Source organism: Orcinus orca, chromosome 1, assembly GCF_937001465.1.
Source record: "Orcinus orca chromosome 1, mOrcOrc1.1, whole genome shotgun sequence".
Classification (NCBI taxonomy): domain Eukaryota; kingdom Metazoa; phylum Chordata; class Mammalia; order Artiodactyla; family Delphinidae; genus Orcinus; species Orcinus orca.
The window spans coordinates 10288445-10308553 of NC_064559.1; the positions used below are offsets into that span (position 1 = coordinate 10288445).

Here is a 20109-nt window from a genome sequence, read left to right on the forward strand (position 1 = left end):
GGGATTGCTTGGGGGTGGGCTGTAATAGAACACAGAAAAGGCGGGGGAAAGAAAAAGGATTTCTGCACTCTCTCCAAATATTAGAAGTTACCCTTCTACTTCTTGGGTCAGACCCGAAGGCTTCTGGCACTCCTGGTCTGCACCCCAGTACTCACTTCTAGGTTTCCAATGTGTTGAATTCAGGCTGGGGGATACCGGAGGGAGGAAAATGATAAGACTCATTCATCACTGGTTTAGTGGTACTTCAAATTCTAGTCTTCTTGCCCAACCCACCTGCTATTTTCTTTTCAGAGTCCTCCAACAGCTGCTCTGTGCATTCATAGCTGTACTCAGTGGAAGAGCCATGGTGGAGTGTGCTTCTTCATCTTTATCTGGAACCAGCCCCATCACTACTTTTAATGTAAGAAAGAAGAATGAAATATTTTGACTTTCTTCTCATGCTATCATAAATTTTAACTGTAGAACTAGAGGAATATTTTCTGTTTTAAAAATAATAATACTGGGCTTCCCTGGTGGCGCAGTGGTTGAGAGTCTGCCTGCCGATGCAGGGGACACAGGTTCGTGCCCCGGTCTGGGAAGATCCAGCATGCCATGGAGCGGCTGGGCCCGTGAGCCATGGCCGCTGAGCCTGCGTGTCCGGAGCCTGTGCTCCGCAACGGGAGAGGCCACAGCAGTGAGAGGCCCGCGTACCACACACAAAAAAAACAAAAACAAAAAACAAAAAACAGAAATAATACTAAATACTATGATATTGCCATTACCACAACAAGGTATTTTTTACTAAAAGGGGAACAATAAATATTAACTAGGGATTTGGTTTTGTTTCATTTTTAGTAGGCAGAAAGGAGTACCTCTTACTGTCCTTGGGCAATTAATTTCACATTTCACTCATTTTGAATTAGTTTTACATACAGCTGACCCTTGAACAACGCAGGGGTTAGGAGTGCTGACGCTCTATGCAGTAGAAAATCCACATTTAACTTTATAGCCAGCCCTCCATAACTGTAATTCCAACCAACTGCAGATTGTGTATTACTGTATTATGCATTTTTGAAAAAAACTGGCATATAAGTGGATCTGTGCAGTTCAAACCCATGTTGTTCAAGGGTCAACTGTACTTTCAAGACGATTACCATCATATTGTTGTGTTAGATTTTTCTAAGGCTAACAGAAGATATCAACTATAAAATGCTGCCAACACTGCCTCTAATCACTGACTTAGAGCTGTGACTAAGAGATTTTATATTTTTAAGACACAAAGTTGGCAAGCTAGGGAGAAAGGAGAAGCCAGCCCTTTCAACAGAGAACATATGTAGCCAACAACGCTTAATGGGCTCTGTGCTCCAAGGAGAGTGGGTCTTTCCAAGAGAAGAACAAAACCGCTAGCTGTACCTAGAATCTTAATTACTATGATGACTTCATTTGGATTACCTTCGAATAAGCAGCATTTGATCAAATACATCACAAAACAGTTTGCTAAAAATTAGTTCATGGGGAATTCCGTGGCGGTCCAGTGGTTAGGACTTGGGGCTCTCACTGCTGGGGCCCGGGGCTCAATCCCTCGTTGGGGCACTAAGATCTCGCAAGCCAGACATGCAGCCCCCCCACCAAAAAAAGTCCATGAAAGTGTGATTATAGTATCCAGAAATACTTCCTAATAAAAGAAAAAAAATCAGAGTATACAGCATTGCGATTTTCAGAATACATAATTTGGTGTTTTATTATTTATATGGTCTTTAAGAGATTCAATACTTTCACCCACCACCAATTAGTTCTCTTAGTAATTTTATTTTGTGTAGATACAAATAAACATGTTTTAGATTTAAGGATTTCAGTTTCCCCCACCACATAAGAACACTCCCCATGGGGACAATCTTGTTTTACCTCACCTGCCAAAAATGGCATTTGATAATAGACATAGCTCGGTAGAAAAGGCAAACGTTACTTATAAGTAACTATTCAATTACAATTATGAGAAAACTTAAGAGCTGGCTACTTATACCCAGTCCCCTGAAAAATAACAATCATAACAATAATAGTAATAATAGCTACCGTTTATTGAGCTTTACTGTGTTCCAGGTACTGTGCTAAGGGCTTAAAGGGGATTATGCCATTTAATCCTCAAAGCCCTATGAATACTACTGTCAGCCCAACTTCCAGAGAAGAAAATGGAGGCTTAGAGAAGTACTGTCTCAAAAGCCACAGAATTGGGGAACAGTGGAGCCAAGATTGCAACGCAGGCAGTCTGCCTTGGAACCCCTGCTCTTAATCACTGCTGCAAGCTACAAGGACTCAAAGAACTCAAACAGAAGTCCCCCCCATTCCCAGTTATCTTCATAAAATAGTGTTAAAAAGTGAAAGATGTAAATGAAAAAGAAAAAGGCCATAAAAACCTCTGGTTATCCTACTATGGGGGGAAAACACCAAAACCCAAAAAACCCTACACTATTTGATGTTACTTTTCTTTTTTTTTTTTTTTTGCGGTACGCAGGCCTCTCACTGTTGTGGCCTCTCCCGTTGCGGAGCACAGGCTCCGGACACGCAGGCTCAGCGGCCATGCCTCACGGGCCTAGCTGCTCCACGGCATGTGGGATCTTCCCGGACCGGGGCACGAACCCACGTCCCCTGCATCGGCAGGCGGACTCTCAACAACTGCGCCACCAGGGACGCCCTAATGTTACTTTTCTTAATCAAGAAAACAAAATGCCATAGCATACAGCTCAGAGAAAGTCATATAATAAAAGTACCAAGAAACAAAATAAATAAAAATGTATATATAGCATCATTAGGCTCACTTTAGTCTAAATAAATATAGAATATCCCAGTCAAGAAATAAGTAATTCTTGAGAAGTTAAAAACTTAAAGAGAAACAATGTATCTTCATGTAATATTTTATTTACTGATCTCTCTGAAACATGCCAAAATTCATATGGCTAATGGAACTTTCCATGTTAAAACGGTGGTCAACACAACAAATCCCTAACAAAAAATATTTTAATGTAAGAATCAACATGTGAACATTATATTCAGGTGGTAAAACTCAGGTTACAAATATAAGATAAATATCAAATAATATCATACTTCTGATTTAATGGAGAACAGTTGTGAGAGTCATGCTTAACACCTTGGTTAAGTAATGAGAGAAATGGGTTGGGGTGTCAGAGAGGTATGCAAAAATTTAACAGTTCAAATAATCCTTAGCCCTTCTGAGAAAATATAGATGGCAAATATGTGGCAAATATTCCTGTAATATGGTGGTTTCGATCCATTAGTGAGCATTCTGTTCATGCATTTAAAGTAACAGCAGACGTTTCTAGGCATGAAAATTAGATTCAAAGTTAGTCTTTGCTCAACAAGTTAATGATACTATGAATCCCTTATATTTAAAAATATAGTTTAAATTTGTAAAGTTTAAGGTAAAGCATACTTGTTTTCATAGTTATCTTTAGATATAATTGAGACTACACTACCATATATAATCAGCTATACTGCTGTGCAGTTAATTCCAGTTACCGTATTTTATATTTGCTGGTCATCAACAGCACAAAATTTATGCTCCAAAAGAAATACATCAATCCAGCAAAATGGTTCCATTTAATTTTTCTTTTAAAGACAGATTAACTAAATTTAAGGAAGAACTGGCTTTTCTTGATATCTCATTTTCAAATTACTGATACAAACTTACCAGAGAGTAATTATTTATTTTGCCTAACATCAAACAATCTGCAAAAAGTTTCCAAGATAGAGCCATTCCTTGTTCCATTTCCAAAAATAAATAAAAGTTTTTTAACCGAAAGCATTTACAGTCCTAGCTCTCTAAAGTAAACATTAAAAAATAAAGTACAAAAAATGATCTCTTGGCTTCTGAATAGCCCACTTAGTTACATAAAGTATTTTCTGTCCCAACACTTTCTCAAATTCAAAAGATATTTACTTCCTAGGAACAAGACAGTCTTCATTTCAAACCATTCAGTCTGTTTCCATGGCAACACTGCGGGATTCCTTGGCCACCATAAGTCGCATTAGTTGACTGTGGAATTTCTCAATCTTCTTTACATCTTGAGCTTGGTCTGTTCTATACACCAAACACTGTCAGAAATTTTAAAAGCACACATTAACTATGTAAAACTAGATTATCAATGACGTAGCAAATGTATGCTTGGATAAAATTTTGAGTCTTTTCCTACCACTGTTTTGCTCTACTTCCTCTGGAGGTCATACTAAAGAAATTACATTCAAGTTTCCAAGTCCCCAACAATTACATTCCTTAAGTTTAGTATTTATAATATTTCAAATGCCACTGCTGTGGTTAAAAAACAAACAACTCTATTAGAAGCTTCTCAAAAATGACCAGTTGAATAACGTATTCAAATTCTGCCATGGTCTGATGAGAAGACTTCAAGATTGGAATTAGATATTTTCTCCCTGGGATCTGGTCATAAATGATTGAGTTACAGTGGGAAAAGCATATAAATCTTAGGATCCCTTTCTCTATTTGTGAAATGGGAGGGGGGGAGGGTTAATGATAATTTAAAAAAAATCTGGAATCCCTTGCTTACTGCTGGTTGCTACCGAAATCAAACGAGATAAATCTATTCAACCTTGATTTTCTGACATTACTTATAATTTTTAAACCAAACCAAATTCTTCCTTGCTATAAATTCAATTCTTCATTAGATACTTAAGATCCGTTTATCGTTAGCCATAAAACCATTTGTTCTAGAATCTTCAAAATTATCCAATTTAAGCTGGCAGTCTTTTTTTCATCTTGTAACACTGATCCATTTTTCTTTAGCGCATCTTAGATTCACGTGAGTTTTAAACAATGGGAACTTCATGATCCTACAGTAATATTCATCAACTTAAGTACTTTGGATTCAACCCCATCATGCCCAACTGATCTGAATTCATACAGCCTTTAATTCACTTGCTTAAAAAAATTTTATCCACGCATTGTACAAATTTGTCTAACAATTTTGTAAAGCGGCCATAATCATCTCCACCGTTTCAATTTTAGTATATGTTCTGTAGAAGAAAAAATACCTTCTCACTACAGTTGAGAAGAACAAACACCTTCTCATTAAAATACACAGAAAGATTTTAGGTCCACAGAAGAGAATATTATAAATCAGTCATGGCACTGAAAAAAAATGATGCATAAATGGGACTATAAAAAAGTCAAAGCTCCATGACGATAATAATGAAGTCTAAGATGAGTTTTGTGAAGGAATTATTAGCCATTAAAATGAATTACTGAAGTATACAAACTTTTCTTTAAGAATCATTAGAAAACAAATTTTTATGTTGGAGTTGATTCATATATTTACTGTTTAGGAGGATGGGTTTGATTGTATCTTTGGTCCCTTCTAGACATGGAGTAGTTCTCAGTAGTTTTAAGAAAGGAGACAAAAAGTATTTTTCATATTTAGATCTTGTCACAGGAATCATCAATTTTAAATAAAGTTCTTTCCAATACTGCTTACCATGAATCCTTTAACTATATTTAATCATTACCAGAGGCAAAAAGTCATCATCTGGAGATAAAGCCTCTTGTATTGAATTCAATTCTGCATTTTCCTCTATTTTTAAAGCAGGATATACCAATTTCTCTTCAGTAGATACGTCTATTCACTCTGCGACAATCATAAGTAAACTTTTTCTCAGTGTGAATGCTCGAGATTCAAGTATACATTTACTGAATCTACTAAGTGCAGGCACTAGTGCTAGGCACTTCCACATATTTCATTTACATTCCACAACAACCCAACTGCGTAAGCAGACTATCACTGTGGCACTTCGTAGACAAGAAAATTATGGCCCCCAAAGCCAAAACTTTTGGCCTGAACTTTCCCCAGGATGAAATGCTGGTAGATGGCTAAGCTTAGGATTCAGATCTCTTGAATCTAGGTTTAGCACAACAGAGCTCAATTTATTCTTCCTTTTCCACATTTTCACAGTTACTTCACCAAACTCAATTGGTTCTTGGAAGACATGGTAATCATTAAAAGATCTGACTTCACACAACCTCACAATGGAACCCTGAACAAAAATATAGTAAAATATATGACCAAAAAGTCATTTTTAAAGTCACTATTAAATTTTTTAAAGAATTAATCCATTAAAAAAAAGTGTTTGCTAAGTACCCTCTGGGTCAGGACACCATGCTAGTCACTACAAATACTGGTAAGAATATTAGTGATCTATCTTTATTTTGAAGCTCACAATCTATTAAAAGTCCAATGTGATAAGACAATTGTGACACAGCACAAAAAGAGGCAGAAATAAAAGTAAGAGATGAAGCAATCCTTTTGAGCTGGGTTTTGAAAGATAAGCAGCAGGTTTGTCACACTGGGGCAGGGGTAGGATTCAATATTACAGAGATGGAAACAGACTGTTCAAAAGCACAGAGGCTGGGCTTCCCTGGTGGCGCAGTGGTTGAGAATCCGCCTGCCGATGCAGGGGACACGGGTTCATGCCCCGGTCCGGGAAGATCCCACATGCCGCAGAGCGGCTGGGCTCGTGAGCCATGGCCGCTGAGCCTGCGCGTCCAGAGCCTGTGCTCCACAGTGGGAGAGGCCACAACAGTGAGAGGCCCGTGTGCCGCAAAAAAAAAAAAAAAAAAAAAAGCGCAGAGGCCTAAGACATCATGGCATATGAAAGGAGCCCTTAAGTAACACTGAAAAACGAAGATTAGACAGGATATGCGGGTGGAATTTACATTATGAGTGATGAGAAGCCACTAAAGATTTTTTTTTGGCCACTAAAGATTTTTAAGCAGGGTAGTAACAACCAAATTTGCATTTTTAGAAATCACTCCGGCAGGGCAGCATAGGATGACTAAAGGATGAACTGGAAGCAGGGACACAGTTAGAGCCTATTCTACTAGTCCAGGTGAGTAACATTGAGTCCTTAAAGTTAAGAAGTTAGCAGTCAAGATGGAGAGTTCATGGCAGAAAATGAGACGAGGGAGCTTGAATCAATAATTCACAAATGCCCAGCAAAATGTATGGAACTTATCGGAGGATCAAAATACAAGTTTTTCAAATGAAGGAATAGTTAATGTGAGAATGAGGGAAAGGAAGGGACCAAAGATGATCCCCAGGTTTCTGAGCAAGTAACAGAGAAAAAAACAGGAAGAGCCAGTTTGATAAGATATGATGAGTTCCATTCTAGACAGGCTAATGTTAACGAGTAGAGGAGGCAGGATGCTCAACTTAGAGCTAGTCAGGAAGCCAAAAGAAAAATATGACCTAAAGGTACAAAATTGGAAACAGACAGATACAGGCAGTACTGGACTTAATGGGTTGGTCCAGAAGTGGTATGAAAAGATCAAGAACAGAATCCTGGAGAAACCAATATTTATGGGGGCACATCAGTGGAATAATTAGCAAAGAAGAATGAAACAGAAAAACAAGATAAAACGGAGCACAGATGCCAAAATAATAATTTCTACAAGAAGTGGTTTTCTCAGAAGCAGCCAGGAGGTCACATAAAATATGAACTGCTGAGGCTACTGGGTTTGAAAATAAAGGGGCTGCTGCTGAGCTCTCACCAAGAGCAGTCTGAGTGGAAGACTTCATGCAGAAACCAGATGGCAGAGGGGTAAGGAATGAATGGGGTGTGAGGAACAGACAGTGAGCAGACAGGGAAGGTCAGAAATACAATTACAGAGCCTATAACTTGTGTTCAAATCCATTATTTACTTCTCACACACGTATAAAGAAACCTTCACTCCTCATATCCACTTTTGGTCTCTACGTTCCTCTTGCTTAGGGTCCGAAGAGAGCAGTTATTAAACTACACTTAACATACTGCATTAATGAAGTAAGTTGAATTATCTTTCCAAGTGCCTATAAAAATTGCTTCCAGGGGCTAATGGCAGACTCTGGGAGGGCTCACGCCAAGGAGTACTTCCCAGAACTTCTACTGCCAGTGTCCTTGTTCCCATGGTGAGCCACAGCCCCCGCCCGCCTCTGCAGGAGACCCTCCAACACTAGCAGGTTGGGAAGCCCGACGTGGGGCTGAGAACCTTCACTCCAGTGGGTGGACTTCTGTGAGGGAATAACTGAATTGTTAAGGTTAAGATCCAAGGATGAAACAGAGAATTTGCTTCATGTTCTGACACTGAATGAAGTCTTCACTATGCACCATATCAACTCCCAAGCTTTGTTCTGTGAAGCACTGTGGTTCAAAAAGATAGTAATAGAGCCGTGTGGACGAAAAGGCTCTTGGTGCTCCAGCCAGGAGTCAGTGCTGTGCCTCTGAGGTGGGAGAGCTGGTCAACAAGAGACCTCCTAGCTCCAAGTAATATCAAACGGCAAAAATCTCCCAGAGATCTCCATCTCAACACCAACACCCAGCTTCACTCAACAACCAGCAAGCTACAGTTCTGGATACCCTATGCCAAACAACTAGCAAGACAGGAACACAACTCCACCCATTAGCAGAGAGGCTGCCTAAAATCATAGTAAGTCCACAGACACCCCAAAACACACCACCAGATGTGGACCTGCCCACCAGAAAGACAAGATCCAACCTCATCCACCAGAACACAGGCACTAATCCCCTCCACCAGGAAGCCTACACAACCCACTGAACCAACTTTAGCCACTGGGGACAGACACCAAAAACAATGGGAACTACGAACCTGCAGCCTGGAAAAAGGAGACCCCAAACACAGTAAGCTAAGCAAAATGAGAAGACAGAAAAACACACAGCAGACGAAGGAGCAAGATAAAAATTCACCAGACCTAACAAATGAAGAGGAAATAGGTAGTCTACCTGAAAAAGAATTCAGAATAATGATAGTAAAGATGATCCAAAATCTTGGAAAGAGAATAGACAAAATGCAAGAAACATTTAACAGACCTAGAAGAACTAAAGATGAAACAAGCAACAATGAACAACACAATAAATGAAATTTAAAATGCTCTAGAAGGGATCAATAGCAGAATAACTGAGGCAGAAGAACGGATAAGTGACCTGGAAGATAAAATAATGGAAATAACTACTGCAGAGCAAAATAAAGAAAAAAGAGTGAAAAGAACTGAGGACAGTCTCAGACACCTCTGGGACAACATTAAACCCACCAACATTCTAATTATAGGGGCCCCATAAGAAGAAGAGAAAAAGAAAGGGACTGAGAAAGTAGTTGAAGAGATTATAGTTGAAAACTTCCCTAATATGGGAAAGGAAATAGTTAATCAAGTCCAGGAACCACAGAGAGTCCCATACAGGATAAATCCAAGGAGAAACATACCAAGACACATATTAATCAAACTGTCAAAAATTAAATACAAAGAAAACATATTAAAAGCAGCAAGGGAAAAACAACAAATAACACACAAGGGAATCCCCATAAGGTTAACAGCTGATCTTTCAGCAGAAACTGTGCAAGCCAGAAGGGAGTGGCAGGACATATTTAAAGTGATGAAGGAGGAAAACCTACAACCAAGATTACTCTACCCAGTAAGGATCTCATTCAGATTTGATGGACAAATTAAAACCTCTAGAGACAAGCAAAAGCTGAGAGAGTTCAGCACCACCAAACCAGCTTTACAACAAATGCTAAAGGAAGGAACTTCTCTAGGCAAGAAACACAAGAGAAGGAAAAGACCTACAATAACAAACCCAAAACAATTAAGAAAATGGGAATAGGAACATACATATCGATAATTACCTTAAATGTAAATGGATTAAATGCTCCCACCAAAAGACACAGACTGGCTGAATGGATACAAAAACAAGACCCATATATATGCTGTCTACAAGAGACCCACTTCAGACCTAGGGACACATACAGACTGAAAGTGAGGGGATGGAAAACGATATTCCATGTAAATGGAAACCAAAAGAAAGCTGGAGTAGCAATTCTCATATCAGTCAAAATAGACTTTAAAATAAAGACTATTAGAAGAGACAAAGAAGGACACTACATAATGATCAAGGGATCGATCCAAGAAGAAGATATAACAATTGTAAATATTTATGCACCCAACATAGGAGCACCTCAATACATAAGGCAAATACTAACAGCCATAAAAGGGGAAATCGACACTAACACATTCATAGTAGGGGACTTTAACACCCCACTTTCACCAATGGACAGATCATCCAAAATGAAAATAAATAAGGAAACACAAGCTTTAAATGATACGTTAAACAAGATGGACTTACTTGATATTTATAGGACATTCCATCCAAAAACAACAGAATACACATTTTTCTCAAGTGCTCATGGAACATTCTCCAGGATAGATCATATCTTGGGTCACAAATCAAGCCTTGGTAAATTTAAGAAAATTGAAATCGTATCAAGTATCTTTTCCGACAACAACGCTATGAGACTAGATATCAATTACATGAAAAGATCTGTAAAAAATACAAACACATGGAGGCTAAACAATACAATACTTAATAACGAAGTGATCACTGAAGAAATCAAAGAGGAAATTTAAAAAATACCTAGAAACAAATGACAATGGAGACACGACGACCCAAAATCTATGGGATGCAGCAAAAGCAGTTCTAAGAGGGAAGTTTATAGCAATACAATCCTACCTTAAGAAACAGGAAACATCTCTAATAAACAACCTAACCTTGAACCTAAAGCAATTAGAGAAAGAAGAACAAAAAAACCCCAAAGTTAGCAGAAGGAAAGAAATCATAAAGATCAGATCAGAAATAAATGAAAAAGAAATGAAGGAAACGATAGCAAAGATCAATAAAACTAAAAGCTCGTTCTTTGAGAAGATAAACAAAATTGATAAACCATTAGCCAGACTCATCAAGAAAAAAAGGGAGAAGACTCAAATCAATAGAATTAGAAATGAAAAAGGAGAATAACTGACACTGCAGAAACACAAAAGATCATGAGAGATTACTACAAGCAAATCTATGCCAATAAAACGGACAACCTGGAAGAAATGGACAAATTCTTAGAAATGCACAACCTGCCGAGACTGAGCCAGGAATAAATAGAAAATATGAACAGACCAATCACAATCACTGAAATTGAAAATGTGATTAAAAATCTTCCAACAAAAGCCCAGGACCAGATGGCTTCACAGGTGAATTCTATCAAACATTTAGAGAAGAGCTAACACCTATCCTTCTCAAACTCTTCCAAAATAAAGCAGAGGGAGGAACACTCCCAAACTCATTCTACGAGGCCACCATCACCCTGACACCAAAACCAGACAAGGATGTCACAAAGAAAGAAAACTAAAGGCCAATATCACTGATGAACATAGATGCAAAAATCTTCAACAAAATACTAGCAAACAGAATCCAAGAGCACATTAAAAGGATCATACACCATGATCAAGTGGGGTTTATTCCAGCAATGCAAGGATTCTTCGGTATACGCAAATCAATGTGATACTAACAAACTGAAGGAGAAAAACCATATGATCATCTCAATAGATGCAGAGAAAGCTTTTGACAAAATTCAACACCCATTCATGATAAAAACCCTGCAGAAAGTAGGCACACAGGGAACTTTCCTCAACATAATAAAGGCCATATACGACAAACCCACAGCCAACATCATCCTCAATGGTGAAAAACTGAAAGCATTTCCACTAAGATCAGAAACAAGACAAGGTTGCCCGCTCTCACCACTCTTATTCAACACAGTTTTGGAAGTTTTAGTCACAGCAATCAGAGAAGAAAAGGAAATAAAAGGAATCCAAATCGGAAAAGAAGAAGTAAAGCTGTCACTGTTTGAAGATGACATGATACTATACATAGAAAATCCTAAAGATGCTACCAGAAAACTACTAGAGCTAATCAATGAATTTGATAAAGTAGCAGGATACAAAATTAATGCACACAAATCTCTGGCATTCCTATACACTAATGATGAAAAATCTGAAAGTGAAATCAAAAAAACACTCCCATTTACCATTGCAACAAAAAGAATAAAATATCTAGGAATAAACCTACCTAAGGAGACAAAAGACCTGTATGCAGAAAACTAGAAGACACTGATAAAAGAAATTAAAGATGATACAAATAGATGGAGAGATATACCATGTTCTTGGATTGGAAGAATCAACATTGTGAAAATGACTCTACTACCCAAAGCAATCTACAGATTCAATGCAATCCCTATCAAACTACCACTGGCATTTTTCTCAGAACTAGAACAAAAAAATATCACAATTTGTATGGAAACACAAAAGACCCCGAATAGCCAAAGCAACCTTGAGAACGAAAAACGGAGCTGGAAGAATCAGGCTCCCTGACTTTAGACTATACTACAAAGCTACAGTAATCAAGACAGTATGGTACTGGCACAAAAACAGAAATAGAGATCAATGGAACAGCATAGAAAGCCCAGAGATAAACCCACACACATATGGTCACCTTATCTTTGATAAAGGAGGCAGGAATGTACAGTGGAGAAAGGACAGCCTCTTCAATAAGTGGTGCTGGGAAAACTGGACAGGTACATGTAAAAGTATGAGATTAGAACACTCCCTAACACCATACACAAAAATAAACTCAAAATGGATTAAAGACCTAAATGTAAGGCCAGACACTTTCAAACTCTTAGAGGAAAACACAGGCAGAACACTCTGACATAAATCACAGCAAGATCCTTTTTGACCCACCTCCTAGAGAAATGGAAATAAAAACAAAAATAAACAAACGGGACCTAATGAAACTTGAAAGCTTTTGCACAGCAAAGGAAACCATAAACAAGACCAAAAGACAACCCTCAGAATGGGAGAAAATTTTTGCAAATGAAGCAACTGACAAAGGATTAATCTCTAAAATTTACAAGCAGCTCATGCAGCTCAATAACAAAAAACCAAACAACCCAATCCAAAAATGGGCAGAAGACCTAAATAGACATTTCTCCAAAGAAGATATACAGATTGCCAAGAAACACATGAAAGAATGCTCAACATCATTAATCATTAGAGAAATGCAAATCAAAACTACAATGAGATATCATCGGTCAGAATGGCCAACATCAAAAAATCTAGAAACAATAAATGCTGGAGAGGGTGTAGAGAAAAGGGAACACTCTTGCACTGCTGGTGGGAATGTGAATTGGTACAGCCACTATGGAGAACAGTATGCAGGTTCCTTAAAAAACTACAAATAGAAATACCATACGACCCAGCAATCCCACTACTGGGCATATAACCTGAGAAAACCATAAGTCAAGAAGAGTCATGTACCAAAATGTTCATTGCAGCTCTATTTACAATAGCCAGGAGATGGAAACAACCTAAGTCCATCATCGGATGAATGGATAAAGAAAATGTGGTACATATATAAAATGGAATATTACTCTGCCATAAAAAGAAAGGCAATTGAGTTATTTGTAGTGAGGTGGATGGACCTAGAGTCTGTCATACAGAGTGAAGTAAGTCAGAAAGAGAAAGACAAATACCATATGCTAACACATATATATTGAATCTGAGAAAAATAAAATGTCATGAAGAACCTAGGGGTAGCGACGGGAATAAAGACACAGACCTGCTAGAGAATGGACTTGGGGATATGGGGAGAGGGAGGGGTGAGCTGTGAAAGGGTGAGAGAGTGGCATGGACATGTATACACTACCAAACGTAAAATAGATAGCTAGTGGGAAGCAGCCTCATAGCACAGGGAGATCAGCTTGGTGCTTTGTGACCACCTAGAGGGGTGGGATGCAGAGGGTGGGAGGGAGGGAGATGGAAGAGGGAAGAGATATGGGAACATACGTATACGTATAACTGATTCACTTTGTTATAAAGCAGAAACTAACACACCATTGTGAAGCAATGATACTCCAATAAAGATGTTAAAAAAAAAAAAAAAAGCTTCTAGACCAAGGTTCTTGACTTGGGAATGAAATGTGAAATAAGCATCCTAATGGGTGACCTGCATAAATTCTATGTAAATAATTTCAAACAAATGGTTAACTCAAACAAATCTGAAAGTATGCAACAAATAAAAATGTATACTTACAACTAAATCATCTGTTACTTTAATACACAAACTCCCATCAGAATGCCTATATTTGAGAACCACACGTGCCTGAAATAAAAATACATATTTAGAAACAGTGAAGTCAGAAGACATTTCTCATAAATAATTTAGTCTTCAGGTGGGCTAAAATGGATCCTTGTAGAATTAATAGCCAAAACATCTAAAGGCACCTTTACTGTAAACTTATTATTGAAATGCGGGAAAACAGGATTTTGTTCATTTCTATTGCTGCAATTTTTTTAAGACTTAAAATAGTCAGGTATTTTATTTTCAGCCACTTTGAAGAGATGTACTGAAAATTCCCAAGACACATCCATATTCAGAGAGCCTGTGAGACTCTTAAGGTGGTCTGGCATTTCATGCCAGTCAGAATAATATACTGAAGGGTATTCACAGCTTGCCACCTCAAAGTATACCACTTGGGCATAAGGAATGTTTTGAGCTGAAGGCGATTAGCTCTCTGCCCTTTCTGGCCAAAAGCAGGACATAAATTAACCTTTGTAAAGGTGACATAAGTTTCCAGTTGTAAAGGTGTTTCCCTCTCCCTGGGAAAAGAGAACACGGTTTGTTCCCTAACAAACCTTACTAAACAACTCTTATTTCCCATACATTTCCTAGTCACCTTCTCACAACTTACCCCCTCCCAGAAGCCCCAAACCTCTTTTCCTTTGTCCAGCCTCTTTCCCACCCTTTGTTAAGATGGCATATAGGTCCCAAATTCCTCAGGTCACATTTCTTTGTGAACTTCTGTGCTATGTATGTTTCTACCTGTTAATTTGCAGAGCCCCAGTCATAACACCTAAGAGAGTAAAGGAGAAAGTTTTTTCTCCCCTACGATACCAACACACCTAGCCACAGATGAATGATAGGCAAAGATGGGGGAAAAAAATAGCAGAAATGGCTAGTTTAGTTCAAATCCATTCCCCAGGAAAGAGCACTGCAGTCGTAATTCATACCTTCCATTTTCCCATGGCTCTCAGGAGGTGGACTCAGGCTAAGTTACTCAGCAAAATCACATCTTTATCGTGATGGCACAACATGATGTCTCCATCAACAACTTTCTAAATCCAGAATAACTCCTATACTGAGTGCCATGCTACACAGCACTTTTTGTTGTTTGGTATTCTACAGTTAGGAAGCCAAGAAAATGATTTAGGTATTACAATATTCCAATAAAAGAAGACATCTCCCAATAGAGTTTACAACTTCCATGAACATTATTTTTACTACTTTAAATGATGGATTTGAAAGTGTACTGCAGCAGAGTCAAGTTTCTTGTTAACCAAAATAAACAACTCTTCTTTAGTTTTAGCTAGCTGTTTTAAAAAGTGCTAAGTATCTATAAGCCAAAACAGGAACATAATTTTAAAATGGTTACAATGTAGCACAGGACCCTCAAGACAATTCTGGAAACTAGATAAAAAGGGCTATTAGAGCTTTTCCTACAGCTTTTCCCATTATGCTCTCTGCTCTCCTGGGATTGCAAAAACAAAAGTCATACCACCCTGAGATTTGTCTTGGTGAGGGAGGAAAGGGAACGCACCAAGCACTTAAGTAGGTATAAATAATGACAACTAGGTTAAGTACCTTTAGACTACCTAACTGATTCTATTTATTGAGCTACTAAATTCAGTTTTACGTATTTAAAAAAATTCAGTCCTCCAGAAACAAAAAGAAACTGAAACTAAAAAATATACTAAGCATGACAACTACGTAAGGTTTTAACTCTCACTTAAAAGAATACTCAATGGCGAGTAGAAATGAGAGTTAAAAGGTCTGTGATACTATACAAGAGAGTCCATTTTGTAACTTAGAGAGCGCCTAAGTTACAATGTCAGATGCCACTAAGAGAGAAAAAGAAATCAAGGTTCTTGCTTTCTTAGGAACTTTGAATTCAACCAAGCAAAATAATCAAAACATAAGACAACATAAATTAAGCCCTATAAAGGCACATACAGGTAAAATGTTAAAAGAGAACGCAAGTAATTTAGATTGGGAGAACGGGAAGTGTGAAAAGGCTTTATGGAGATGGCTTCAGAAATGCATTTTCTTTTCTTTTACGGAAGAAGTTAGGAGAAAAGCTGAAGTGGCAGTCTGAAGATATGATACATTATGTAGCTTCATGAGACTAGGGCTGAGTATGGCGGAAATGGTGGAAGACAAAGCCAGCAAGACTGGAGAGAGGGTCAGACTGGAGACTGGGAGTCCGGATGTCTACCAGCAATCAATGAAGAACCAGGTTTAAAGCAGGAAACTGAGAGTTCAATTTTTGTGTTTTAGATAGCTGTGGTATGAGAGTGGTCCAGAAATAATGCCATCTTCAGTTAGAGCAGATGCAACAGAGAATGGTAAAAGGTGATGAATGTAATCAACAGGGAGAGAAGACAGAATTCTGTAAAACAGATCCCAAAGAGTTCTGACAAAATTTCTTTTCTTTTTTAGTCCCAGCAGTATGGACCGGTAGAAATAGCATGAACATGGGGTTTAGAGACGTGGGTTCAAATTTTAGCTTCATTTCTTAGAGACTAAGCAAATCATTTAGTGTATCTAAGATTGTTTATTCGTCTACCTCAAGGAGCTGTCTTAATTGTTCACATAAATTATACAAATAAATATATATATAAAATGTCTGTCACATACAAGGTACTCAATATAACTGTCAGTATCTCCCCACTCATCCCCTCACCTTGCAATCAAAAAAATCACTAGTTTTTAACTAGTGCAAGGCTATCATAAGAAGGCACAAGTTTTTAGGCCACTGGAATTTTCTGATTGGGGAAAGAGCTCAAAGATTCTCGCTCTCTTGCCTATACTAGACATGCCTTGTTCACAGCAATGCTCTATAATTGCCATTTTATTTTCATTTTCCCTAAGAATGACCACATTCTTAAAATATGATTACTCCTGATATGAATTTGTATTTATTTTTACTACCTTTTCAAATATTTTTAGTTTACACTGTGGGTACTTCTGGACAAAATTCCTGTATTGTCCTCATGGTGTACTGCTTAAAGAAACAGATGGCCCTACAAACAAAATCTACCAAATGGAGGAGCCAGAAATTGTGTCATAAACAAAGTACTCAATTTCAAAAATATCTAACTCATTTCATAATTTGTTATTATTACATCTTTGTATTGCAAAGAATGAAACTAAGAATGTTTTACAGCTTCTTATTACTTATCTAGGTCTAAAAAGCTAGCAGGATTTTTTTTTTTTTTTTCTGGCTGCATTGGGTCTTCATTGCGGTGTGCGGGCTTCTCATTGCAGCGGCTTCTCATGTTGTGAAGCAGGGCTCTGGGAGCGCGGGCTTCAGTAGTTGCAGTACGTGGGCTCAGTAGTTGTGGCTCAGGGCCTTACTTGCTCCTCGGCATGTGGGATCTTCCCGGACCAGGGATGGAACCCATGTCCCCTTCATTGGCAGGAAGATTCTTAATCACTGCGCTACCGGGGAAGTCCCGCTAGCAAAATTTCTAATTAACAGGGAGCTGCTTCAAATATTATTTAGATGACAATAAAATAAATAAAAACCTGAGAGGAAGAAAAGTCAAGACCCAAATGCTATATTCTCATCCTTGCGACTTCTTTGCTTTTTAATAATAAGCTAATCTCTGACACTCACTTATAATTTTTGTGGGGGCCATGCATGAATTACAGGGATCCATGGGCCCTCTAAAATTGTTTACAAACTTCTACGTACAAGTGGATTTTTCTGAGAAAAGGGTGCAAGCATCTCATGTTCTCAAAAAGGCACTGACCTCCAAAAGATTAAGAACCACTACGCTAATGGCTGTAGATGCCTCCAAACTGGGATCTTTCCAAAATTTCTCTGCGGTGGCAGAAAAACATAACCGTTTTATCTTACACGAGGTAGTACGGGACAAGGGCACCAAAACAGCTGAGGGACAGAAGGCCGAAACTGCAGGGGGAGGAGCCCTGCCCTTAGAGACACGTAAACCAACGACAGCCATAAGGGATGTTCAGGGATTGGGGGCGGAGAAAGGTTACCTAAGGGCCCTGAAATGACCCCGATCTTGCCCGTTTCAGGGCTTCATCGGGCCGTTAATAAGGGAGGAACAAGCGGACTTGGCGGGGTCCGTCTCTCCTCACTCACAGCACCTACTAGGATGCTGGAGAAGCTTCGGAGGCCGAGCGGACGGCAGAGAAGTTATCCTGACCGGGGGCTGGGACAGAGGCACTGGCCCCTCCAGTGATTTACCTTCATAGGGTCTGCGAGGTAGAGCTTCTCCGCTGCGCGACTGAACTCCTCCCAGGTCTGGTACTGCGGCATCGTGGGCCCGCGGCAGAACAGGAGAGGGAGGCAAAGCTACGGACCTGAGGCGACGCGACGCGGCCCACCGACCTCCCTACCTCTCGCAGCCACCTACTGCGGCAAAGTCCCAGCCGCTCAACGATGGTGGCGCCTCTTCGCACCAACGCCTCGTTCCATTGGACGGCCCGGACCGCCCTCGCCCAATGGAAAGGAGGGATGTTGCCAAGTAGGAGGTGGAGCCCCGAGCGTGTGGCTCTGGGAGCTGGTCCAGAGAAGTGGAGAGCGAGGAAAAGATGGAGGTTGCCACAGCGTCCCCTATGGGACTGGAGGAGAATCTGTCCCGCTGTTCTTTGGGCTGGACTCCAATGGTAAAGCCTAAGTTTCTTCAGCAAACATTGAGCGGCTTAGTGATAAGCGCTGGAGCTACAAGAATGGAGACATTAGGGTCCAGCTGTCACACCTACAGCTTAGTAAAAGCGAGAGGAGACATAAACACAAGAATGCAACCGAAAACTTTATGTGATGGATATTTATGTCGTGTTAATAGAACACAAAGGAAGAGTGATCACGTGTGGGTGGGGGGATGCTATAGTGATGGCACAAGCCGAATCTAGATAAACATGGTGGATGTCCAACAGGTGGGCAAGGCAGGACAGGATATCTAGGCCCACTTTAGATCTGTAGTGTATTTAATGTGATAGGTATTTGGGGGATGGGGGAAGAAAAGAATCAAGGGAAGAAATCATGTCATCACTTAAGCCAGGAGAAGACATTTGAACTTTGTTCTCCAGGCAATGGAGTGGTATAGAAGGGTATTTTTCTTTAATCAAGTTTATTGAAGAATTTTTTTTTGTACAATGAAACACACCAGTTTTAAATGTACAGGTTGATGCATTTTGACACACACACACACATTTATATATTAAAACCATCGGATATATGCCCATATACCAGATACCACAATCAAGATAAGGAACATCTCTATCTCCAGAATAGTTCCCTTATGCTTCTTTATATTCAATCCCACCACCTGCACCCCTAACCCCGGACAATCACTGACCTGCTTTCTGCCACTCTAGCTTTCCTGCCCATGCAAGGGCTTTAAGCTGATTTGCATATTATAGGGCTCCAGCTTCACACAAAGACTGAAGTGAAGTGGCAAATCTGGAGATGGGGAGACCTCTTAAGATGCTCATGCAGTAATACAGGCATATAGATAACTAAAAAGGACCTACTGTATAGCACAGGGAGCTCTACTCAGTACTGTGTAATGACCTATATGGGAAAAGAAATCTAAAAAAGAGTGGATATATTGTATATGTACAACTGGTTCACTTTGCTGTGCACCTGAAACTAAGACTACATCGTAAAACAACTATACTCCAAAAAAAATGTTTTAAAGGATATATTGTACAGCACAAGGAATATAGCCAATATTTTACAACAACAAAAAAGCCATGGATCTGAATTAAGGCACTAGCTTAGGAACGGAGAGGAGGAAACAGTTTTGAGATTTACTCAGTGAATGATGTGGGGTATGCAGGAGAGGAAAAAGTAGAATGATTCCTGGGCCAGTGGAGGTGGTGATGCCACTGACTGATGCAGGGGAAAGGGAAGAAGAAAAGGTCTGGGGGAGATTGGGGAAGACAGTGAGTTCAGTTGTGAACTTGATGAGTTTGAAATATCTTTGGGACATGCAGGTGAAGATGTCTGGTAACTTAGCTGGGTATCTCCATCGGTAACTCCAGGAGCGGTATGAAATAGGAGTCATCAGCAGATAGGTCTTAGTTGAGCCTTCCTGGGGAGAGGACACAGCATAAGAAGAGAAGACTAAGGACAAATCCTGT

General features: G+C 39.3%; 1 protein-coding gene across 6 annotated transcripts; it reads right to left on the reverse strand.

Annotated features, from left to right (window-relative positions):
• Positions 1-278: 278 nt before the first annotated feature.
• On the reverse strand, positions 279-18430 carry SRP9 (signal recognition particle 9). Of its 6 annotated transcripts, XR_007475525.1 has the most exons (5): positions 18209-18430; positions 13969-14037; positions 5328-5383; positions 3935-4089; positions 2977-3313 (listed from the first exon to the last, which is right to left on the reverse strand). XR_007475525.1 is itself a non-coding variant. In XM_033430394.2 (4 exons), the coding sequence occupies exons 1-3, from the start codon at positions 18278-18280 to the stop codon at positions 3970-3972; spliced, it is 261 nt and encodes an 86-aa protein (XP_033286285.1). In that variant the 5' UTR covers positions 18281-18427; the 3' UTR covers positions 279-392; positions 3935-3969. The 6 variants fall into 6 exon arrangements, 4 of the variants coding, with proteins under 4 accessions (XP_033286285.1, XP_049561901.1, XP_004271039.1 ...); XM_033430394.2 differs by lacking the exons at positions 2977-3313; positions 5328-5383 and adding an exon at positions 279-392 and having other exon boundaries at positions 18209-18427; XM_049705944.1 differs by having other exon boundaries at positions 2977-4089.
• Between the last annotated feature and the right edge of the window lie 1679 nt (positions 18431-20109).

Excerpts from the sequence above, each read along its gene's own strand:
- SRP9 (XM_033430394.2), bottom strand. The coding sequence starts at position 18,280 with ATGCCGCAGTACCAGACCTGGGAGGAGTTCAGTCGCGCAGCGGAGAAG. Across the intron at positions 14,038-18,208 it reads ACCTCGCAGACCCTATGAAG|GCACGTGTGGTTCTCAAATA; the intron begins GTAAATCACTGG and ends TTTTTATTTCAG. Across the intron at positions 4,090-13,968 it reads AAGTAACAGATGATTTAGTT|TGTTTGGTGTATAGAACAGA; the intron begins GTAAGTATACAT and ends AATTTCTGACAG.